General features: G+C 40.2%; 1 protein-coding gene across 8 annotated transcripts in view; it reads left to right on the top strand.

The window, feature by feature from the left end:
• Window positions 1-23,955, top strand: part of LOC147133169 (unconventional myosin-XVIIIa-like) — a 58,707-nt gene that overhangs the window by 21,584 nt on the left and 13,168 nt on the right. For 5 of the 8 annotated variants that reach the window (XM_086012538.1, XM_086012537.1, XM_086012536.1 and 2 more), the window contains 22 exons: window positions 3,681-3,767; window positions 5,632-5,773; window positions 6,893-7,052; window positions 7,125-7,311; window positions 8,063-8,288; window positions 8,434-8,543; window positions 9,713-9,778; window positions 11,018-11,146; window positions 15,992-16,135; window positions 16,232-16,321; window positions 16,774-16,893; window positions 16,969-17,083; window positions 18,424-18,551; window positions 18,654-18,808; window positions 20,048-20,171; window positions 20,268-20,468; window positions 20,558-20,668; window positions 21,509-21,613; window positions 21,832-21,978; window positions 22,107-22,220; window positions 22,926-23,042; window positions 23,164-23,247. In XM_086012538.1, coding sequence (XP_085868664.1) covers window positions 3,681-3,767; window positions 5,632-5,773; window positions 6,893-7,052; window positions 7,125-7,311; window positions 8,063-8,288; window positions 8,434-8,543; window positions 9,713-9,778; window positions 11,018-11,146; window positions 15,992-16,135; window positions 16,232-16,321; window positions 16,774-16,893; window positions 16,969-17,083; window positions 18,424-18,551; window positions 18,654-18,808; window positions 20,048-20,171; window positions 20,268-20,468; window positions 20,558-20,668; window positions 21,509-21,613; window positions 21,832-21,978; window positions 22,107-22,220; window positions 22,926-23,042; window positions 23,164-23,247 — 2,862 coding nt within the window. The remainder of the gene's footprint in view (window positions 1-3,680; window positions 3,768-5,631; window positions 5,774-6,892; window positions 7,053-7,124; window positions 7,312-8,062; window positions 8,289-8,433; window positions 8,544-9,712; window positions 9,779-11,017; window positions 11,147-15,991; window positions 16,136-16,231; window positions 16,322-16,773; window positions 16,894-16,968; window positions 17,084-18,423; window positions 18,552-18,653; window positions 18,809-20,047; window positions 20,172-20,267; window positions 20,469-20,557; window positions 20,669-21,508; window positions 21,614-21,831; window positions 21,979-22,106; window positions 22,221-22,925; window positions 23,043-23,163; window positions 23,248-23,955) is intronic. The other 3 variants (XM_086012539.1, XM_086012535.1, XM_086012533.1) reach the window with 1 other exon arrangement.

The raw sequence follows: 23,955 nt of genomic DNA, 5'->3' as shown, positions 1-23,955 counted from the left end.
ATGTAAATGCCCTAATCCGTTCCATGCCCCCCCAAAATTCAGACATAAATGTTTTATAAAGCATGAAAATACATCAAAATATGTAACAAATACATGTTACAGTTAGATTATTGCACAATAAATGAGAGTTGTACATGATGTAAAAAACAAAGTATAGAGTAAAGATAAAAAATGATGGTCATTTACCTTTTAATTGCTGCCCTCATTGCTTTTTGGTTCATGTTCTCTCTCAGAAGTGGTTTTTGCCTGGCGTTTTGTAAAGAACTGACTTAATAACATGGCGACTGTCGATACATTACGGTCATATTCTTTGGCGAAACATAGACATATCCATCACATACAGTATATACCTATCTACCTGTCTATCTACACACATAGACACATACGGTAGAGGTCCCTCTTAGCCAATGGGATGCCAGGAAGATGCTAGGTAATAGCCAATGGCAGAGCAGCTATGAGTATGTTGCGTTCAGTAAACTCTGGAGCTGCGAGTAGCAGCCCAAACTGTATTTTTACCTTTCGTAACAAGAGGCAATATTTTCCTGTTGAGGCATTTCATAACTTGAAAATTTCGCATTAAGATACATCCGTAAGTAGAGGTACCACTGTACATTCACAAAAATCTCCCAGTGAAAATTTTTTTTAGGAAATGTCACTTGCTTAGATGATTAGTTTGGGTGATTTTCAACAGCACCATTTCCACAAGATAGTCACACCAGTGCACAATACAGAAAGAACACACCACTTTGAATTTACCCGCAAGAAAAGACAAGGCTATCGACCAAAAATAAACCGAAGGGAATGATAATCAGTGCAAAAAGAAAGAATCAATAACATGTCAACTGTCAGAACTGAAAGAAGACCAGAGTCACGTTTATTAGAAGATTTGTTTATAAGCTTGAACGCCATAAGAATGTCACTCAACAACAACAGCAGCAAACAATTTATGACTGCACCATGGTCAACAAAACCAGGGTGGACATGTATTGAAAAGGAAAGTTGGATGATGCTGTGTATGTAGAGAGGAAGATGGCAATTGTTGTTGCTGAAGAAAAACAGATTCTGTTGAAGGATTTAGAAAAATACAGTCCATAAAGTGGGCAAGTAAAGCACAGCCTCAGTCTTTCATTTTTCCCCTCATAAGCAGTGTAACAGTGAATTTCATTTTTTTTCACTTTGTGAGCATTGTCATGACGTAATAATGATATCGTAGCCAGTCATTTTTTTTTATTAAAGCAGAATAAAAGCCTATTTTGGATGCACCACCATTTACTGTATAGGCAGGTGTATCGAAAACATCTATCATGACCAACTGTCCCTGACCTTTGATGTTGATGACAATTTAGCTTTGCCCTTTGACTTTGAGATGCCCTGCTCCAATGCTGTGACATATCCGCTAGAGTAATAGTCCGAATTCAATTGATCTTCTCTCTTGCCTTTCACACCGTCACGTTTAGTTTCAAAATAGTGTTGATGATACCAAATAAGTAGTTCTAGTATTTTGTCCCTCTCATGTAGCTAAGTAAGAAAACGGAATTAATAGAAACACCTGCAAGTTTGACACCAACAATAGCAAAAACTTGTTAAATAAATACCTCTGAGTCAAACAAAATAAAATAAATAAAACATATATTATTGTTGTAAAGGAAAAATTGTTGTACAGCTCTTGTTTTCATTAGATAGTGCAGTTGTACTTCGTGGAATGTTATGGCTGGTAAGTATTAATATTATTGTTTTTTTTTTTTTCAAAATCTAACCTTACAATTGGTCCCGTTTTAAAACACAGCACACTCAACCACAAATCACTGACTATGATTTGAACATGGAAGCTGGGATTTTCCATCTACTCCACCATCCTCACCTCTCGCCTGGGTGACAAATAAGTGGAGCAAAATGAAATACTGCATATGTCTGTGTGTAGCATAATTCTCCTTTGTCAGTGCATTTCAGACTATAAGGAGCCGTGAAACTGGGTCAAACTCCTTTTAAACCTCTTTCTGTATCAATAATTGCAGTGACAGGCAGGTTTAAAAGTGATGCAATCACACAATGGACTTTGTACTTAAAGAATTAAAATCTGTCGCATACCGCAGCTGGTCGAATTGTTTTTGTATTTCTCCCGCATATTGCATCTCCACAGTAGAAAAGAAAATCATTTAGGCTACATCACACACACAGTCAACTTGAACACTGGCATCTGTCATGTGCGCACTATTAGCCCTGCAAACATTTTCCCCACATTTCCAGTACAGCCTGTGAGCTGCTTGCATGTCTGTTTTTTGTTGTTCCTCTAGACAAGGTAATTTATCATTACTTGACTCCACATGATCCTTGAAATGTTAGCATCTGCTAGAGAAATTACACCCTTTTCCTTTCTTTTTCCACAAGACGTTTTAGAAAATACAAAATCTGCTAGTTATTAAATAGCTGTACTGCGGCTTGCACACTCACTGGCAACAACATTCGGGATTGAATTTGACCACAAAGATAATATTGCTCACACTACTATTACCACTACTTATAATCATTACATTTTAAAGAGATTTTTTTAGGACATCATGCAGCAATAAGTAGCCGCCCGAGACGTTTGAAAAGGGCATTTTAATTTTCACAACGAATAGATAATAAAATGTGAGGGAGTTGGGATTTTTAATTAATTTGATTGCTGGTACCGACAGCATTTGAACCGTGTATCTGAACCAGACTTCTTTCATTTTGAATTTCTTTTTTTTTTTTTTATATCCATTCAGAAAGTGACACTCAACATTCATTTCAGGATCTGGGGTCACATGTAGGTTATGTCTCTAAGCACTCCTGCAGAATTGGATGAGTTTGTCTTTTTCTCTGCTATAGTGTGTTCTATTCGATGCTTGCGACTCCGAATAATTCATCATGGATTTTCCGGGGAACTGAAGCTATAACAATAATAATAACAATCTTCATCCATTCTAACTGTGGTACCAGAGAATGCTATTAAATTAAGCATAATTGATACCAGAGAGAACATAACATTTCGTTTGAGTTTACCTCTTCATATCTTAATTACATTTTGATTGTCATCGGGCTTTTCTAAAATTTAAATTAAAGGTCTTGCAATTTGTTTTTAATTGATTTAACAACCAGCGGTCCTTATAATTATTATCCTTATGGTCCTACTTACAGGACCTATCTGCTCTGGTAAGCTCTTGTCCAGTGTTCCGCTGTGAGAAAATGTGATACACACGTGACTTAATTGCATATCTGGCTTGCGTAAATGCATCATCCCAGAATGATTACACTAATCTTGAGAGCTTCCTTTGGAAATAACCAAGCTGATACCTTCGCTGATCCAACATATGAGAATGTACTGTCTGCCTCAAAACACTTGTCTAGTGTAAAGGTCACGGTAAAGTCACAACATTCCTCTTGCCTGCTTGTATGTCATTATGTATGCGACTTCAGAATCCCTGCTTGTTTGGGGTTCTTTCCTTTATCGTCATTCACAATATCCTTTCAACTGGAATGCGATTGGCAGGTGTACTGCGCCTCCGCTCCAGCTCACTCATGACCCTAATGAGCACAAGCGCTATAGAAAATGATTGGCCGGGTTATACACAAATATGTCAACTGTCAAAATATTATTGAGTCACCGACGATCGAGGTAGCCATCTTAAGATGTAATAATGTGTCTCTTCCACCAGGAGAACATTGAGATTGCCCTCGATGACACGGAACCGAACACATCTTTTTCTGTGGCAGTGGTGGACCAAGCGTCAAGCCAAGCACTTGTAAGTTTATTCCTTAAACGAATCTCACCTTGCAAGGCCTTTCATAAACACCAATGGGACTTGGGTCACCGTTTAAGGTCCGTCATCATTTGGTATTCCATTGGTGCTTCTTTAATTCAGAAATAAATATCAGCTGTGGGCATCAGAAGTTTTCTTTTTGTAGCCTTCAACTACAGAAATTTGTTTGGCAGAGGGTTTAAAGAAAAGGAAGCTAGGAGCAGGGAGAGAAAAAAAAAAAAAGGTTAGAGCATCGACTTCAAAAGACGAAGAATCAATGTTTGGCCTTTGCAGCCTGTGATCTGCACCATGGAAACAGAAATTGTGAGAATTTAGAGAGTCATATATCATGTTGGTATTATTCCAATGTGTTTTGATTTGTGTGCTTTGCTCTTTAATTCATCCGCATTCTAATGGGATTGTGAACAGAGGCAGTGGACCATTGAACAGCACCTCTCTAAAAACACCAACAATCCTTCCATTCCTATTTACAGTCCCCTGATGCTTTGTTGATCAAATGTTTTTTTTTTTATTTGGGAGGGATGGGGTCTACATTTTTTTTTCAGTTCTACCTATTTTATCACCGTTCAATGAAAGCCACATAGTTGTCACCTGTCTCCTCCAGACTGATACTTTGTGTTGCAGTCAGTGTAGCGTGCACTGCTGATAAGGATGTCACTTTCTGATAGGCGCCGAAACCGATTTTGGTTTCGTGGGTTTGGTTTCTTCAAGGAAGCATTCAGGCTGCAGACACATTACTGCCGCGTGGAGATCATTATCTCTGCAGCTCATTTTCATCCATACAACAAAAGTGACTAAAGCAGCGGTTTTGTTCTTCTGCGCCTGTTGCTTTGTTTATCTCTCTGACTGTTAGCAACAACTCCAAAAACACAGAAAAACAAAAAACCTGCTGGTCCAAATTAGAAGTAATCCTGTGGAAATATGCATCGTGACACAAGGCCAGCCCATTAGATTGTGGCGCAGCGCTGGATAAAAAGTGAGATTTTTTTTGCACTGCAATATTAAAAGTTGGTGACTTATTTGACAGCACCAGAGAACAAAAGCACATTTGGTAGCTGAATCCAGTTACACAGAAATGACCTTGGTGGGAGTGTTTCGATAGAAAGTGCAAATATGTGGAGTTCGAATCTCAGCTCTGGCCTTCCTGTGTGGAGTTTGCATGTTCTTCCCGTGCTTGTGTGTTCGGCTTCCTTCCACATTCCAAAAAACATGTATGTTAGGTTAATTGAAGACTCAATATTGTCCATAGGTGTGAATTTACGTGTGAATGGTTGTTTGTCTGTGTTTGACCAGTCCAGGGTGTACCCTTCCTCTCACCCAAAGTTAGCTGGTGTAGGCTGCACCTCACCAGCGACCTGAATGAAGTCAGGTATAGAAAATGGATGGATGGATGACATCAGATTAAAAAAGTTTGTATGTGCAAACCATTGGTCCCCCGTAATCAATGTCCCCGTTTAATCCTTCTCCTCCTCTTTCCATTTATAAAGGTCTTTCTTTCTATTTTAGGGAAAAATAACTTAAGTGGTATTGTTATTATCAGCACATAGGACAGGAGCACTATTACTTTTGTAAATTGTAATTTCCAATGTCAGCATCAGTATTGGGTCTACTGCTTTCAAAAAACACTTTTAGTGACATTTTAGAGAACATCTTGCATTAAAGTTAATTAAAAGGTAAAGCTAAAATGCAGTATCCTGCCTATTTATCATTCTTCCCAGTCAAGTAGCTATTTTGTACTAATCATCTGGGAATGTGATCTTATGAATTGTTTTATCATTCTGAAATGACCAAAAATTGAAGCATTGCAGTGGGGGATTTGTTTGTTTGTGTGTGCTGTCCAATTGAGCAGGTGCGCAGTGGCCGAACAGATGAGGCCCGCGGGCTCTTGTGGCTGATGGAGGAGGAGGTTCTGCAGCCCGGGGCATCAGAGGAAACCCTGCTGGCTCGCCTTTTTAGCTACTATGGCCCTGCTGAAGGCGAGATCAAAGGTGAGCCGAGCATCCATCAAATGTCGAGCTTTCCACTGTAAATGGCATAAATGAAAATGCTCGCACCTGCCACAACATACTCAAGTATGCCTCCATGAAATTGTATTAATTTATTCCAAACAGGCTAATCTTTTTATTTTCTAGTGTTTCTTTTCCAGAGGTTTATGTCTATCTAATCTGCCTAGGACTTTCAGAATCAGTAGTGCTGGCTGATGTAACTTAATTCAAATTGGCAATTGAGCTGTTTCTTTGACCAATCATATTTCATGTTCACTCCAGAGGATGGCCCACAATAATGTCAGTACAAGCCGCTCAGTATGATTCAGTGCAGTTCTAGACCGTTGTTCATGACCATCACAAAAATATACATTCAGTTAAATAGGTCCATGTAAAGGCAGACTTTTTTCATGCAGATCCAAGATTAAATTTTATTTCTGTGGAGGGGTATCTAATTGTCCGGTCAGTCAAGGATGTTCCGCTTCTTGCCTTACCATGTCATAAAATTTAATCGACAGCATGATCCCAGCATTAATAGACTAACACAAAATTCCTTCATACAGATTGACCAGCTACAAAAAGTCCTTGCTGCGTTATTGTTGTTCTCCCATAGTTGCCATGGTTACAGACCATGCAGAGTACTCTCCCAGGAGCACTCAAAGCAACTGAAAGCGTGAAGTGTGATTTTTTTTTTTTTACCCGTCAAACACACCCTTTGAAAGCATCTCATTTATGCCCTTTTTTATGAAGGCAGATTTCAAGCTGACTTCTGACGTCAGAGCTCTTTGACATGCAACCCTTGAGTCACATCGTGGTATTATTTATTTGACAGTTTAGTAGATTTTGACAAAAAAATCAATTTAATAAGAATTAAACAAGAGACCTTTATTTATTTTTTGTTTTTTTGAATTGGCGTACCAGTAATTGTGTATACAGCAACTTCATTCAGACCATCTTAATTTGCACATTATGCACATTATGCCTGCATTGACACAACCTGCAGACAGGCTGGAGACACATTTTCCTGAAGTCCCATGGGAGGCTGTTTATTTTTATCATCTATCCTTGTGTGCAGAACAATAGAACAATGGAATCTTACACTGCTTCTTACATCAATATCAGGTCACACTTTCCTTCTGAAGAGTGAAAAAGATAATCACTTCCTGCTGGGCCACAGTCACGGGACTGACTGGGTAGAGTATGATGCCCGTGGGTGGCTAAACTACGCCAAACAAAATCCTGCCTCAATCAACGCTACAAGCCTTCTGCAAGACTCCCAGAAGTAAGCGTCAGCCATCTTTTGTCATGTACTTTAATATTAAAACATTGGGCTGACGCACTAGGTGTCTCGCAGGAAGATCATCAGCTCTTTGTTCATGAGCCGAGCAGGAGGGGCCACCGTTCTGTCAGGTTCCATCGCAGGTCTTGAGGGTGTTTCCCAGCTGTCTTTGCGACGGGCCTCAAGCTTAAGGAAGACCTTCACTTCAGGAGTGGCTGCTATCAAGAAAAAGTCTGTGTGCATACAAATAAAGCTTCAAGTGGTAAGCGTGGCAGGCAGAATTTAAAATGTCGTTGGTTTTCGGCACTATAAAACAATCAGAGAATCGATCGTATCATTATATGGGAAGAAAGCATTTATGGTTATGGAAAGTTTAATCAAACGGCACATATCCGTCATTATAATGTAGTAAAATATGTTTGTCAATCAGAGAAGAAGAGTAAGGAAATATTTATCATAAAATCAGGTGTGGTATGAGTGCATTGCAATTTAAGAGCGATCTTTAAACTACCTGTGCAATTGGGTGATTGAGTCAAACTAACAAAGTATTGTACTGTTGTTTATGATCATTCTTCAAGGCATTCTTACGAAAAGTTAAAATGTCGTAATGGGGCATATTAGTATCAGCATTAGCAGTTCTGCACTTTTCCCTAAGGTTAATGCCACACTCCCCCCCCCCCCCCCCCAAAAAAAAAAGAGAGTCTGTTGAGAATCTGTGATGTTGCTAATGCAAGTCCCCTTAAGTTTGTAATTGCACTGATCTCATGTCATCTATATTTTGCCTGTAGTTGCCATTCAATCTGGGGATTGCTGTGACATACAGTACAGTGAAAAATTGTTACATTCTGTACTGAATTCCTTTCACCTATCAGAACTTGCAATAGAAATGCAAAGAAATACGATGAGACAGTCGGGCCATAGTGTGAGGCAATATAGTGTGCAGCTAATTATCATTATGTAAATTTGACAATGAAATGTTTCTTAGTAAAGCCCTTAACTGTGCTTTGTCCCAGGATGCTCTGCTGGACATGGTGCGGAGGTCCAGAATTCACTTTGTTCATTGCATATTGCCTAAGGCGGATACACTTAAGGCTCTGAGTGGATCCTTCTTCAAAGGTGTAGAAAGTGAGGCTCAAGGGGAGGGTGGAGAGTCTGGTTTAATGCAGCTGGATGTCGCCTTGCTCCGTGCTCAACTGCGTGGATCCAAGCTCCTTGACGCTCTCCGGATCCATAGACAAGGTGAGACTGTTGCTATGTAACCTTACCAGCGAAACACTCTTTCCTATCCAAATATATTATATCAAGTATTTTTTCTCAGGCCACCACTCAGACTATCTTTCTGAACAACAAATGAAATGTTGTTATTGTTGATTGACCTTCACAGGTTACCCCGACCACATGGTGTTCTCTGAGTTCCGCCGACGTTTTGATGTGTTGGCACCGCACCTCACCAAGAAGCACGGGCGGAATTACATTGTGAAGGACGAGCAGAGAGTGAGTCAATCAGCGAGAGAGCGCTGCCACTGGCCAAACAGTTAAGATTAATGTTGTGAGAGGGGAGCTTCATTACATCTGCCCCTGATTTGTCAGCAGCCGTCTGACAGAGAAGTAAGCCTTCATCCATCAAGAGCTGTTGTCATGATCTAATCAACTTGACCACATTTGTATTGTGCCTGCTAAATAGGCAGGTCGGAACTGGGGCTGAAAAAGACCCTAACTACATTCCTAGTGTCTGTGTCTTGATCTTGAAAGAGAGACAAACATTTATATTGAAAGGAAAAGAAAATAGAAATGGTAACTGTCTTTTGAATGACATTTCATCCACAGTATGAGAAACACATTCATAACCTCATCAAAATTTCGGCCTACAGTATGTTGAGATCGCTAGTATTATGTGCAAAATTTAAATATCATCCAAATAAAAAAATCGGTGACAATATATTACATACTGTTCCGGAGGGTTACAAATATTATACTTGAAGACATGCATAATTGATAATGATGCCATTACATGCCATTACAGCAGTTTATCGAGTTTTTTTTAGGTAAGTTCTCTTGTTTTATGGAAAAGTACAATGAATATGTTCGTGATCACTGTATAATACACAGTCAGCGATGCTGCTATGATGCTATCCGTATTATCCTGGATTACAGCGCTTAATCAGGTTTCAATTAAGTTCCTCTGTTGTCATCCCTTATGCTGCTCATGCTTTGGTTTTCTCAAACATCGCTAAGTGCTCAAATTATTTTCAATGGAATTTCAACCCAACAAAATAACGTATAGTAAGTAAGTTGTCATATTCGTATTTTTTCATATTTTTCTAAATGCATTTGTCTTCGGTAAACGAGAATTCAGTTCAAGCGCAGACACAAACACAGAAAAGTTTGTGTTCCGAGAAAAATGAGCAAGAAAATGAAAGAATAGGGTTAAGGAAGAGGAAATCACTTCTCTCACCCTGTGCCAGTGTACTCGGGCTGAGTTTCTGTGGAAACATCCAAACAAAAGCGCTTGAGTTCTATTGGCAAAGCTTTGGTATAATCAAGTTGTGGTCTTGCTGGCTCAAGCCTATATACACAGTGTATACACAAGGTTAGGTCCTCATTCCTATGCATAGGTTAATCCCCTTTGCTACTGTGTGTGTACATATACACATTAATTTCAGGCTGTGGAGGAGCTACTGGAGTCTTTGGATTTGGAGAAGAGCAGTTACCACATGGGTGTAAGCCGGGTGAGTAATCGCGCAGCATCTACAACAAATAACACCTTCCCTTTGCAATGCTGCTATTTTCACCCCTATTAACATGCACACCCATGCGCACACACACGCACACACACCTCTTCTTCCTTGCGTCTGGGGTGTGTGTCCTTCATTCCACCTGTCCCTCTTTGAGAACCTTTTGATGTTACAAAGTTGCTAGCCTCCGCCCTCTTCCTCTCGTCTTTGGGAGACTCGCAACTCCAAAGGCGTGCGTCTGATCTGGCTGGCTATCTTTGTCGCAATTCCCTCTTCTCGGGTCATGAGTACAAAATCGTCCAAACGGATGTCTGTCTTTGTTTTGTAGCGCAACTTGTAAAAGGATGGCAGTAAACGCCACTCTGTGCTCCGAGGTCTAATCCTAGCAGGAGAGTGGCAATCAGTCAAAAGGGAAATCAGAGGACTTAGTAGCAATCAAAAAGGTGCTCTCAGACTTCTGCAGGTCCATTGGCTTTCTTACTTTCTGTCATTTTAAGTATGGGTAGCAATCAAATAAAAAACAGCAACAAATAACAAGTGTCCAACATTATTGTACAGTATATTACATAATGTACTGCAACACATTGTATCAAATGCCAAGTACAGTGCAGCTAGCTAGTGGCAGCACCCGTTATTTTTTTGCAGAGTGGGAAAACCTGGAGGGCATCAATGTGGCGTAAACCATTTATTTGTTCAAGTTGGCAATACATCTGGGGATTAATTAAAACACATTTATCAGACAAAAAACAATGATTGGATTGAGACGATAAGAATTGCTTAACCTTTTAAACAATGCTGGGCTAAATTATCATGATTAAACATTGTTGAATCTTTGAACCTCACCTAATTTGTATTTTGCTTTGGTCGATAACTTTGCGACTGGTGACAAATTTCATCCATCTATTTAAGATGCTTCCTGCAAGTAGGCCTACTAAATCCCTCTGAGGTAAATGCAAGATGTCAGAGATCATCTTGTTTTTGTCTGTTAACCTGTTTGGATTTTTGTTTTTACCTTTGGTCCAGAGAGGGCTGATTGTCTGGAATATTTACGTAATCAAGATTCCTTCCCAAGATAAAATGCAACTGTCTATGGATTAGATTGCAACACTTTTACACACACTCACTCCTTGTTTGGTGTTAACGCTAAAGTTGTGCATTGTCATTCCCACATGCGTTTTTTTATTAATCATCTAAAAACATGCCCTTGTGTGTTTCCATCTTTTTTCATTTTAGTTATTTTTCAAAGCTGGGACCTTGGCTAAATTGGAGGAACAGAGGGACGAGCAAACCAAGCGTAATTTAATCCTATTCCAAGCTGCTTGTAGAGGTTATCTGGCACGACAAGGCTTTAAAAAGAGAAAGGTAAGCAAAAACGACCTCACGCTTATCAGTATCATCCCAAATGAAAAAACATAGGTTGTGAAACATATCCCTTGTTTCATCCAAATCATCATTTAAATGAAACAGCAGTGCAATCAAAAGTAACAACTTTAAGGGGTGCAAACATCCATAAAGTAGGCAAAGAATGTGAGCTGTGGAAACCATGAATTGCTCTTCAGACCTAATTATAGTCCCTGTTTGCTTTGCGCTTGTAGCAGATCCTGCCAGCTTTACTGGAAGTCTACAAGCAATTGGAAAAATTGCTAACTCTAACTGCCCCGCTTTAATATGACACACCCAGTCATCTTTGATTATATTGATTATGTTTGATTATACTGTGGTTATGGATGGATGGAGGCAAGAATGCAGCAACTCAACAAGATGGTATTCGTTATGAATTACTCAAGGACACTGCAAATAAACAGATTCGACCAAGTGGTTCTACAAACTATTGTGAACACTGATGGAATTGAAACGGCAGACAAAGACTGAGTAGTGGTTTTCAAAATAGCGCAAATAAAGCAAAAAGACTATATACCAGAGGATGAATGCGACAGCAAGTTACAGGTGAAGGTCCATGAGGGAGGGCTGGCAGCTGTTTGGCGGACTCACGGGGAATGGAACGGGGCTTACAACGCACCGGTGAAACCATTCTTAGACAGCAAGCACTAAAACACACAGAGGAATAACCTAATTATTTGAGTTCTATTAAGTCCAAATACAACAGCATTGTGTTATGGTTTGTTTGTCTTTGCCCTTATATGCAACCTTGTCACTTTCCCCATTAAGTATACAAGTAAAATCTGTTTTATGATGCAGAGCTGCAGTCTACAACTTAGATATTGTTAAAGAAATACCTTTCTGACAAAACAAATCTGAGCTCCTTACTCTTTTCTTATTATGAGCTCTAATTAGATGTAATGTCCATTCAGTAGAGTAAATTACATCGCCGCCTCACAGTCACGCACACGCAAACACGATAGACCAATCTCTACGGACCTCCTCCATATTATGGATGCAGTCCTATTCTCCTTTTCTCCACGATCATTGAGTAGCAACATAATTCAAAATTATTTTTCGCCATTCAGTATAGCATGACGTTCACGAGCAGATATCTTGCTCTGTCGTATTTTCTTCTATTTACACTTCTATGTTTAAAAAGGCCTTTATTCACACTGTGAAATGGGCAAAGAGCCTGGTGTTTTTTTCCTTCTTTTTTAATCTTGAATTTGAGCAGCAAGTGGTGATTTGAAATTGCCTGGGCAACTGTGCAATTACAAAATCAATTTGCGAAGTGTCCAGTTCCTTTCCTGTGTCATTGACGTTTGAAGGAAAATGCAATCATAAATGTGTTGAATGTTAAGGCAGGCCTATAGGTTTCTCTCGTCAGGTGCGGCAGGAATTATTCACTCTGTCCTTGTGATAACGCATATTACATCCATGGTCATATTTATTTTCTCGAATAAAAAAAAAAATATACATACATTTTTATAGCAAAGGCAGACATGTTCGTCCATGGATTGTATCCAGGTTGATTAATTGATGAAGTGCATCAAATTATATTTACATTCATATATTACCGTGTAATTGACAGTCGTGTTACCCATCCCGCTCTCCAATATGCAGTTTAATCAGATCACAAGTTGCAAACAGTGAGTGGGAGTTGAGTGCGCGTGAGATAGATGACACTGATCAACAATAATTTTGCAGTGCGAAATAGTCCTATGTACAGCCACACAATGGACACCATTATGAATCAACCAGTCTGAAAGTTAAAATTATTGCTGCTAAGACAACCATAATGTATTTAATGTATTGCAACTTAACTGTTATATATGGTTTATACATGATATTAACACCTAAAGGGCATTCTCACACAGCATACATTATTAACCCTGATTCAGTTAGTTGACAGCAGAGCAGTGGATCAGACTGCGGTAGATTATTGAGTGAGTTTCATCTCCTTCCCTTCATGTCAGATGATTTACAATGTTTCTTGTTGATCAATCCTAGAATAATGATCATAATGTAGTGCCCACTTTCACCCTTGCTGTTAATCTATTATCACTTTGGGAAAATTGATCAGGCCGCAAAGTCTCTTGCTTGTGTTTGAACAATCCAGGTGGCATGAGGGCTAGATGTTAGTCTCCCTCTGGAAGACTGGCAGGTTGATATAAGTTGATGTGATGGAAGGTCTGTTGATTGGTTACATCTGGTATGTTTGGCAATAGGCATGCGAACATTTGCCATGCCCACGTGACATGCATTCACATCTCGTTTTTTTGTCCTTTGTCTGTCAAGGACAAACACAGCTTTTCAGGACTGCTTTGTGAGTTTTGTCCCTCAGGTGCTTGCTAAACGTACTGTAAATATTTTCACATATTTGCATTGAGATCAGTAGGAGGCAGAAATAGATAAAAACAAACAGTCCTCTCGTTACATAAGCGTAATAACGCAGCAGTCTACGTTATGTTGTTTTCAGTTTCCATCCTTTAAACTGCATTTGAGAGACTGTTAAACATTCTGAGCGAGAATCCTACTAATTCAAGTTTGAATTCAAGAATGATGAGGTGACGGCAGTGAAAGGTCACTGAACGTTTTCTTTGTCGATGCAAGAACTTGACGTCCAGATCGGGTTACTCATGATGCATAGTTTAAAGGTCATTAACTCGTCATCATCCAATTGATTACAATTCAAAACTTACTTAGAACTTAAAGGAATTATTGATGCTTGTCCAATCAAGACACCCATTGATTTTTAATGTCATTTAACACAAGGTTGCTGAGAGCGATATGGTAAAATAAGTCCACGTTTCCTCGCAGGAATAGTTATTACTCTGTCTCTATTGATTTTGAATGTCATCCAAGATGCTGAGATATACACTAGAGACAACACCCATCTAAATCAATTAGGTTTATTTGGCCCCCCTAAATTTTAATTGTCAATCCTACCAAGCCATTGCGGACAATGTTATGCTTCCAACTTTGTTTGCGGAGTCCATTTTCTGCTCCAGAATGACTGTGCCCCAATGCACAGAGCGAAGTTCATAAAGGCTTGCTTGGACGAGTTTGGTGTGGAAGGACTTGAGAATCCTGACCTCAGCCTCATCAAACACGTTTGGCATCCACTACAACAGAGATTGTAAACCAGGCCCTCTTGTCCAACATCAGTATGTGGAGATAATCCTTTAAAACATGAATATACTAATCTCACTAATGAGATTAAGGTGTCAGCAGTAGCAGCTTTTAGGTGTTTGATATGCATACAAACATGGCTGTATGCGCACAAAGCCCAAACACATCTTTAGTTCTAATACAGTTGTGATTTGCCTTCACGGTTGTCACACTGCCTTAATGTAATATGGATGCTAAAATGTTTATGTGTCGTACAATTATTTGTTTTCCAATCATTTCTGACTAAATCAGACAAGTGAGGCTTGTGTCACGAATTGGCTGCATTTTCCTGCTTGTGAGGTGTTCTTAGTGTGACGAATCCTAATTGGTCATAGGGAATACCTTCAGGGCGCTATGTACCTGATGCTGAGAATTGTGTTGCTCTAATTGGGTTTGCCCCGTAATCTGCTGCTGCGAAAGAGCCTCATGCATAAGCAGCATGGAAATCGTGTAATACTTAGAATGAGCTGCCAACGTGTTTGATTTAATTAATCAGAAATTAGCTTCCAGCCTTGGAACACACTTGGCTGAAATTCTCAGTAGGAGGCTGGCAAGCCCTTGGATAGCTACTTACCCATACACCAGAAATAAAACAACCGTGATTCATGGAATGTTTTTCATGTAGTGGTTATTAGCATTAAGCTAACAGGAAGTGGTAGATGCAACAAACAGGCAAGTGATTTGTGCCTATTCCTCAAATATGTTCAACTTGTTTGAATAACTTTTTTGATACTGCATGCTGAATAGTGTGCTGTATTTTTGTTTTTAATGTTATGTATAGTTGTGGTAAAATGATAGCAATACATATAATTTGGCACAGGTCCACTCAAAGTTAGCTTTCTCCGATTCTTGCAATTCCCATTCATTCACTTTACAACTTTTTGGGGGTATTGCTTCAGATTGTAGCCAGTTCATGCCAATATTATTATTTGATAGCATGCTAGATGGATTGAGGCAGTTCTGGAAAAAGTAAAATCAGTACATGCTCGATTTCCTTCATCTACTAGTAACATTTTGATTGGTCTGATCCTCACATTATCTCAAAGCAAGCTAACTATTGGTTTATTATTATGAAGGCATATTTTGTCAATTGTATTCACCTTACAGAGAACAAGTGTCAAACTCATGTCCTGGAGGCCATCATTTTATATAGCCTATGGAAAGAAGTAAAGTCTACTTCATATTTCTTGCTAAATGGATTTTTCCTTTTTATACTTATTAAACTTAATAAAATTAGCCAATTTTATTCAATTTTGAGAGATGTTCCAAGCATTTCTTCACCAAATAATTTTTTAACAAACACTACCAGGCAAAGGTTTGAACACCGTGGAGTTCAAACTTTTGATTCGTAGTTTAAATGGAACAAAAGTTGTATATTTGTATTTGCTTGGCAATATTTTTTTAAGTATGTATAATAAGCACATACGAGGCCATTTGTGTATACAGTTTGAAACAATATGGTAAGATATACAAATCCAATTAAATACATTGTACAGCTTATTCTTCCCCAAGACACACACACACAAACACACACACACACACACAAAACAACTCACGGGTCAATGCAACTACAGTTGTCTAGCATTGCATTTATTAAAAAATACTTTCATTGATACATTGACATGTTTCTTGGTGGACTTGCAATGCCAACAGATTCAGGATTTAGCAATTCGTTGCATCCAGAAGAACATCCAGAAAAACCGTGGTGTAAAGGACTGGCCATGGTGGAAGCTCTTCACTACTGTCCAGCCGCTCATTAAGGTGCAGCTCACTGAGGACCAGATGCGAAGCAAAGATGTGAGCCAACTCTAATCCACTGCATTTATATGACACGCTTTCCCTTCTATTCGATTAATACATGATGTTACACGTAATATTTGTTCTACGCTTCAGGAGGAGATCCAGATGCAGAAGTCCAAGCTGGAGAAGGTGGAGAAAGAGCGCAACGAGCTGAGACTGAACACAGATCGACTGGAGAGCAGAGTGGGTTGTGGGGATGGTTTTCAAGATTAGCGATGTTATATTATAGAGTTACAGTGAACCCCCGTATACTGCATGGGAATACGTTCCAGACCCACCAACGATAGATAAAAAGCTATGATAGAGAGACCATTTGAAAACATTTCTAAAAAGCTTTGTACACATTTACTGTAATCTTATTGAAATACACTTAAAATCATGAGTTTTGAAAGTATTGGTTCATCAACTTGCTAGCTGCTCTGCTAGCTCAATGCTAACAATGCAAATTGCCATAGATAGGCTAATGAAAATTGGCATACAATAGATGTCAGATTATACTGTAAAGACTCATTAACAAATTGCTTAAAAATCCACGATACAGCCGGGGAGCAAAAGATGAACTGTGATATCACGAGGGTTCACCGCATATTGCATAGAATGATGATGAGTACGTTTTTGACATTATATGTGCACAGATTGCAGATTTGTTGGCAGAACTCGCTGATGAGAGGAGCACGAGCGAGTCAGCATCCCAGCTGCTGGAGAACGAGACGGCTGAGAGACTACGCCTGGAGAAGGACATGAAGGACCTGCAGGCAAATGCGCACAGTAATATTCCAAATAGTTTTGATACCACAACTTTGAAATTCAAGAATAAATGTGTCATTCAGGTAAAGTTTGAAGCCGTGAAGAAACAAATGGAAGCACAGGAGATGGAGGTGATGGAAGCTCGGCTCATGAAAACTTCGGAGCTCAACGGGGAGCTGGAGGACGATGATGATGCTGGTTAGTTGATGTGGTTGGTTCATAGAAAGCTAATGTACATGCTAGTCATTTGTAGTCAACTGGAGCATTGCAGTCCCTAATTACATTTCATTGCCACATTAAATACACCTCCAGATCCAATACAAGAGTTCCTTCCTGAGACATTTCACGTTTATGCTGAGATATTGCAGTTTATTTTATTTTCTAATTAAGACTCAATTAATTTGCCAAGGACCAAAATAAGTATGACGAAAGAAACTAAGTCATCTGTAATGTGTATAAGAGCTAAACACATACAACACACTCAGGAGAGCGCAGACTTCTGCCAGTCGTGTTTTAGATCAGCACAAAATTGTACACCACATATCTGAAAGATTGTTCAGGTGTACCTAATTAAGCGTCCGGGGAGTGTATTATGTGACGACATCTTGAAAAATGTCACTTATTCTAATTGTCGCCATGGGATTCAGTGACTTTAGTTGCCCGTTTCAGTAGGCGACATGACAGTTAGACATATTGCATAAAGCTATTAAGTATTTCCTCCAAGTTTGGGATTTCACACTAGGGGATTAAAATGTTCTCTCCCAGGCATACAAGTAATGCCGGCCGCTGATTGGTCATCACCTACTGAGAAAGTGAGCTCCCACTGAGAGTGCTTTGTCCACGAGACAGTCTTTTTTTTTTGTCTACTTGTGCTCACACATCCCCTCAAACCAACCTCCGCAGACAAGCCATTACAGAGCATATCAAAATTCTCAGATGAATGAGAAAATAATCGTTGAGATCTGAGCCGGTGGCCTTGCAAGTCGTCATTATGCTATATATATGCTAATGAGCAGCGCTGATGGAGCAACCGGTGTTGCCATGTGAAAGAGTCATGGACAGCCTCAAAAAAAATGATAAGGCTCGGAAATGAACCTAAACCTGAATGGCTGCCTGGACGCTGTCATAGTTCTGATAGCCCCCGACAGCTCCAGTATTAGGGTCGGCTAAAAGGCATTCAAAGGGCCACTTAGTCACGTCTTCCTCTAACTGCCATTGTTGTGTGCTCGGGCTTGCGGAGCTCAGGTTTATCCGAGATTAGAGTCGAATGTGAGGGCCACTTTGTAGTCCTCCTGTCAAATATTTTGACCTTATAAGGTCAGGATTTGATGAAAAACGGTTTTATTTCATGTGAGATTATTTCATTTTAGTGCTTCTGTGTAATATACAGCGTCGCCTGAACAATGTGCCACATAATCCACGGCATCGCTCATCATTGAGCTTTTGAGCCCCTTCGTCTTTGTACACCACATGGCTTGCATTCAAAGCAGGAGATGCCTAAATGTTAAAAAAGGATTTCTTCACATTTTCTTCCTCAGGGGGTGAGTGGCGCATAAAATACAACCGAGCCATTCGGGAAATGGAATTCACCAAAAAGAAACTCCAGCAAGAGTTTGATGACAAGATGGAAACAGAGCAGCAGAGCAAACGACATCTTGAGAGAAGGGCAAGACACTTTGTCATATTCAATCATTTAGAAAGGCTATATTTAATATTTGAACGCCTCAGCTTTGTATGTTTAAATAAAATGATAATGCGCCTGCTGCAGCTGGTCGATTTGAAGACAGACAATGAGGATGTGCAGCACTCTGTGCAGCAGCTGAAGAAGAAGTGCCAGAAGATGACAGCTGAGCTGCACGATACCCAACGTCATCTGGAGGGGCTCCAGAGCCGCAACCATGATTTGGAAAAGAAGCAGAGGAAGTCAGCTTTCACTCATCCAACAGTTCTTTCTTTCTGTCAGTCTTTACATCGTCGACACACATTTTCCATACTGATGACTCTGTGCTGAGTCATTGTCTTGTACCTTTAGTTGTACAAGGACATGCCATCCCCCCTAAAGGTGCTGATGTAGTTCAATCGTTTGACAATGCCCTGGAAAAGAAACGCTTTATTCTCATGTACAAGCGGTTCTTTAGTAATTGTAATTGACAAGTTGACTGGTTGTTAAAAATTCTGTCCATTGTGTTTGATTAATAGTTTATTGTTCTCATCACAATATGATGCAGTTGAATGGAGTGCAGTAAATGGCTGCAACTAACAGAGGCACTGCTGATTCAGTCTCAAACTATTATGTGGTCAAATTGGAAGAAGAGCTACAATGCCGACCTCCGCCAGGATAACCCTTTATTCTGATCAGTGAACACAAAATGTGGCTTTTCATAAGCAAATTCCAAGTGCTATAAAAGAAAAAACAAATAAGCACGGGTTTACGATCATGTGCTCACTCAACCCGCATTTCTTTGTTGTTTCAAAGACATGACATTGGGCAAAAGATGAGGGGGAAACACTCTGGACTGAGCAACAGTCAATCACATGTGGACACCTATACATACAGGAAAATCATTCACACTCACACCTTTAGGACCAATTTTGTTTACAGTATGGTTTGTATTCCAGGTAACAGTGCTAACCATTCACCACATTGCATGCTCCTTTGTCTTTGCGTGTCAGGATGTAGAGAACCCCCCTTCATTTGAATAGTGGCTAAATTACTCTGGAAGCTGCAGAATTGCATTAGCTCCGAAAATGTCTCAGACTTAAAGCACTCGAGAAGTCATCCCCTGCGGCTAATTGAAGATGCTCTGTGGGTGAAATTATTTTCAGTTGCGCTTCACCGGGGGAAAAATTACAGCGAGGCGAGTTGACAACATGAAACACTTGGCTTTTACGTTCACTAACCATAAGTGTTTCTTGCCTCAACATCTGAAGAAAGCATGGTGCACATTATCACAACACAGTACCAAAATACCAAATAGTGGAAGCGGAGAACGATTAGGAGGATGAAATATTCTAAGTATGAAATGTGAAAAGTTCTTGCCTGATATTGTGGGAATTTATATTAAATAATGTGACGTGGGTAGCTAGTTTTTATACCACAGCTCTCCTAGTATACAATGTTGCCCTTGCATAATTTCACAGGTATATATGTGTGTCTGTCAGATTTGATCTTGAGCAGAACCAGGCCCAGGCTGAAGTACAAAGAGAAAGGAGTCTGAGGGAGAAGCTGGCTCGAGACAAAGACACAATGGCGGCTGAAATATTCAACATCCACCAGCTGCTTCAGGTTTATAGAGCATATTCTACACACCGTCTGTCCTCTCTCTTTGTATGTCGCACTGGCCCGAGCATACTCATTTACTGTTCTCTCTTTGGACCACAGGAAAAGGATGCTGACTTGTGTACTGCCAACATGAAGGTGCAGCAGCTGGAGGCCGAATTGCAGGATCTCTCTTCACAGGAGTCCAAGGACGAAGCATCACTGGCTAAAGTCAAGAAGCAGCTTCGTGACCTTGAGGTCAAGGTGAAAGACCAAGAAGAGGAACTGGATGAGCAAGCCGGAACCATCCAGATGCTGGAGCAGGTACGTGAAAAGGCCTTGCCACTTACCAGAGAAACCGTTTTGTAAAATGATTTGGTTTGAATTTTATTTGTCATTTTTTGCTTCGCAAGGCTAAGCTGCGGCTTGAAATGGAGATGGAAAGGCAGCGACAGAGCCACTCAAAAGACATTGAAAGTAAAGATGAGGAGGTGGATGAGATCAGGCGGTCTTGCAGTAAGAAGGTAGCTCCCTCTCATTCTCACAATCATGCACATATTCTTGAAGTGGAAGTAAACCCAGACATTTTTTTTTGAAGAATACGTTCTATGCAGGCCTACTAGTTGAAACAAGGCATTATGATTATTATTGTGTTTGTGGAATATGAGTTAAGCAGCAAAATGTAGCCATCTCAGGCGGCGGCCATTTTGTCACTTCTGTCTGAAAATGACGTCACAGTTGCTCAGGGCTCAGATAACGACTAATCATGGCTCAGCTTCAGAAAACAGGTGAGCTGTGATTGGTCGTTACCTGAGCCCTGAGCAACTGTGATGTCATTTTCAGGCGACAGAAGTGACAAAATGGCCGCCCCCCGAGAAGACTAAAAACGGGTAGATTTTGCTGCTTAACTCATTTTCCACAAACACAGAAACAATCATATTGCCTTGTTTCAACTAGTGGGCCTGCATAGAACATACAGTATTCTTGAAAAAAACCCGTTTGGGTTGACTTCCACTTTCAAAGGCTCAAAGCTGACCAGAGCAACACTAAGCAGAATGCCGTTATAGTTGTGTGTAAAAACTGCATAGAGTTCTTCTAATGTCAGGGTTTATTGAAAACAACAACCACAAGACAGCCAAGAGCGGCGGTTACCAACCAGTTTTTTTGCCATGGACCGGTTTCATGGAAACAATCGTGCATAAAACAGTTATCACTTTTAAAATGTCATTATAAATAGAACATTGTGGATGTGCCTAATATTACAAGTTTGAAATACTACACGAACAAAGAGACGGTTGAGGTTACTGCACGCGTGATTTTATCTTTCTATTGTGTTTGTGTCTCTCCGTCCATGCGTCTCTCAGCTGAAACAGATGGAGGTGCAGCTGGAGGAAGAATACGACGATAAGCAAAAAGTGTTGCGCGAGAGACGTGAGCTGGAGTCCAAACTGCTGAGTGCGCAGGACCAGGTTAGCCCCATTTGTCTCATCTTCATCCTGTCAGCACAGAGCTGTATGTGTGTGTGTGTGTGTGGGGGTGGGGGGGGGTGTATGTGTGTGTGTGTGTGTGCGGGAGGGGTGTGTCGGGCGCTTTAATTTACTGCTGAATCTCGTCAGGTGCTGAGAGTTGTGATAAAAGGAGAGCATGTTTATCCACACTGGCTGGACAGAAATGATTTGTCATTCAGGTGAGCCACAGGGACGTGGAGAGCGAGAAGAGACTGAAGAAAGACTTGAAGAGAACCAAAGTCCTGCTGGCTGATGCTCAGATTATGCTAGACCACCTGAAGAGTAACGCCCCAAGCAAGAGGGAGATCGCCCAGTTCAAAAATCAAGTACGCCACTCTTAACACTTGCAGAAAGTCTTACATTGGTAGATAAATCCTGACCCCTGTGCAAAGCCTAAGTAGATCTGTGACCTTCTGACATATGTCGCTCACATTCTCCTTCTCGCTACTCACAGCTGGAGGAGTCAGAGTTCACTAGTGCGGCTGCAGTGAAGGCCCGAAAGAGCTTGGAGTTAGAGATAGAGGACTTGCATATCCAAATGGAGGACGTGGTGAAAACCAAACTGTCGGTGAGTTCACCACACAACCTGAGGCTTCGACTCAATTTCATTCATTGGATTTCACTCACTCTTCTAAAATGACTTGAAAGCCACTTATATATATATATATATATACATATATATATATATTTTTATAGCAGTGCACCCATTCACTTTTTCAATTCATGTCATTCTAACCTTTGTCAATTAAAAAGTGAAATGCAAATAAGAGAACTTGACCTCTTTGTTTGCAGTTGAGCCGGCACCATGATACGTGCATCATCACATTTTGGTGGGATGTTGGAATAATGCATGCCCTTTGGCAAATGTCTGATTTCTACAATTTACACTAATGGGTAAAAATGCCCTTTTTTCTTAGAATCTGCTCATTAATAGCTGTCGCATAAGCGTGCTGGCTGCTTTTCCAACTTTGACAGAGGCTTTTGTGTCTCTGGGGGTGCTTGTTAATTGCCGTGTATATGTCAAGGGCACGTCTTCGAAATGTCTCGCATTAAAAGGAAGCATTTGGAGGGCTGGAACCACCCTAGAGGATGAACTTTTGGACATTGGCAGCAATCAGCTTTGCCTGCACATTTGCCAGCCTAAACGAGCTCATTGATTATCTTCAATTGGTCTCATCGTCCTGCCAGTTGTCCTGATTCACTAATGACCATTTATCGAAGCCCACGAATACATCCCGTTTCTGCTCCTGTTCTTTCGTCTGTGGTGGAGCAGTTGGAAGAGCAGGTGAGCCGCCTTCAGAGAGAGAAGAACGACATGCAGTCCCGCTCAGAGGAAGACCAGGAGGACATGAATGAACTGATGAAGAAACACAAGGCTGCAGTCGCCCAGGTAACCAGTGTACCCTTTAAATCAAGTTGTACATGTTTTTCCTTTTTATTATATGTTTCATATATACGTCTGCATCATAAACTCATACATGTTATATTTTGTAATTGTGTGTGTTCTTTAGTCTGCCAGAGATTTAGGCCAGATCAGTGACCTGCAGGCGCAGCTGGAAGAGGCCACAAAGGAGAAGCAGGAGATTCAGGAAAAGGTACAGTACACCTGACTGCCTTCTTACGAGACTAAAGTGAAGTAGAAGGTGAGTTGTCATAAAATTACCAACATTTTTACGATTAAGCATATTAGATGCAAGTAGAATGTCAACAAACATTATTCCACATTTCTCTCCTTAGCTTTTTTGGTTGAAACAAACCTAATTGTTCCACCACACAAGGAATGCTGGTTGCTTTTCCCGCAACCAAACTTTGTTACAAGGAATGTAAATACAACCCTAACTTGTAGCAGTCGTAGATGACCTCCATAAATAGATGAATATAATTAAATGATTCTTATTACCATGATTCAGAACTTGACCAGCTTGATGTTGCTGCCAAATTACGTAGACATTTTAATACATATAGCAGCTGACCCTCTGTGGCCTCAACTCCCAGTCAATACTCACTCCATTCCTGAACTCGTCAGCATAAACCCACCAGCTCTTGCTATTAAGCTGGTAGGTCTGAGTTGGATCTGTATTATGCTCATTGTGTTTTCTCACCTTTCTTTTCTGTAATGGTTTTAGAAAAAGCACTATAGCCCATCTCAGGTCTGAAAGTGGCTACACCGTGTATTCGAATAGTTTCATTTTACAGATGTTCACAGCTTGCGTCTATTCTGGGTTGATTGATTACTGTGTTGAATAGGTTAATACACTTTAAGTAGAATCATAATTGTGATCTTTGACAGTTTTTGTGCATAT

Source organism: Filicampus tigris, chromosome 17 (genome assembly GCF_054856515.1).
Source record: "Filicampus tigris isolate MCC_2025a chromosome 17, RoL_Ftig_1.0, whole genome shotgun sequence".
Lineage (NCBI taxonomy): Eukaryota > Metazoa > Chordata > Actinopteri > Syngnathiformes > Syngnathidae > Filicampus > Filicampus tigris.
The sequence above is the reverse complement of the archived record's forward strand: the minus strand, read 5'-3'. Positions and strand labels throughout refer to the sequence as shown.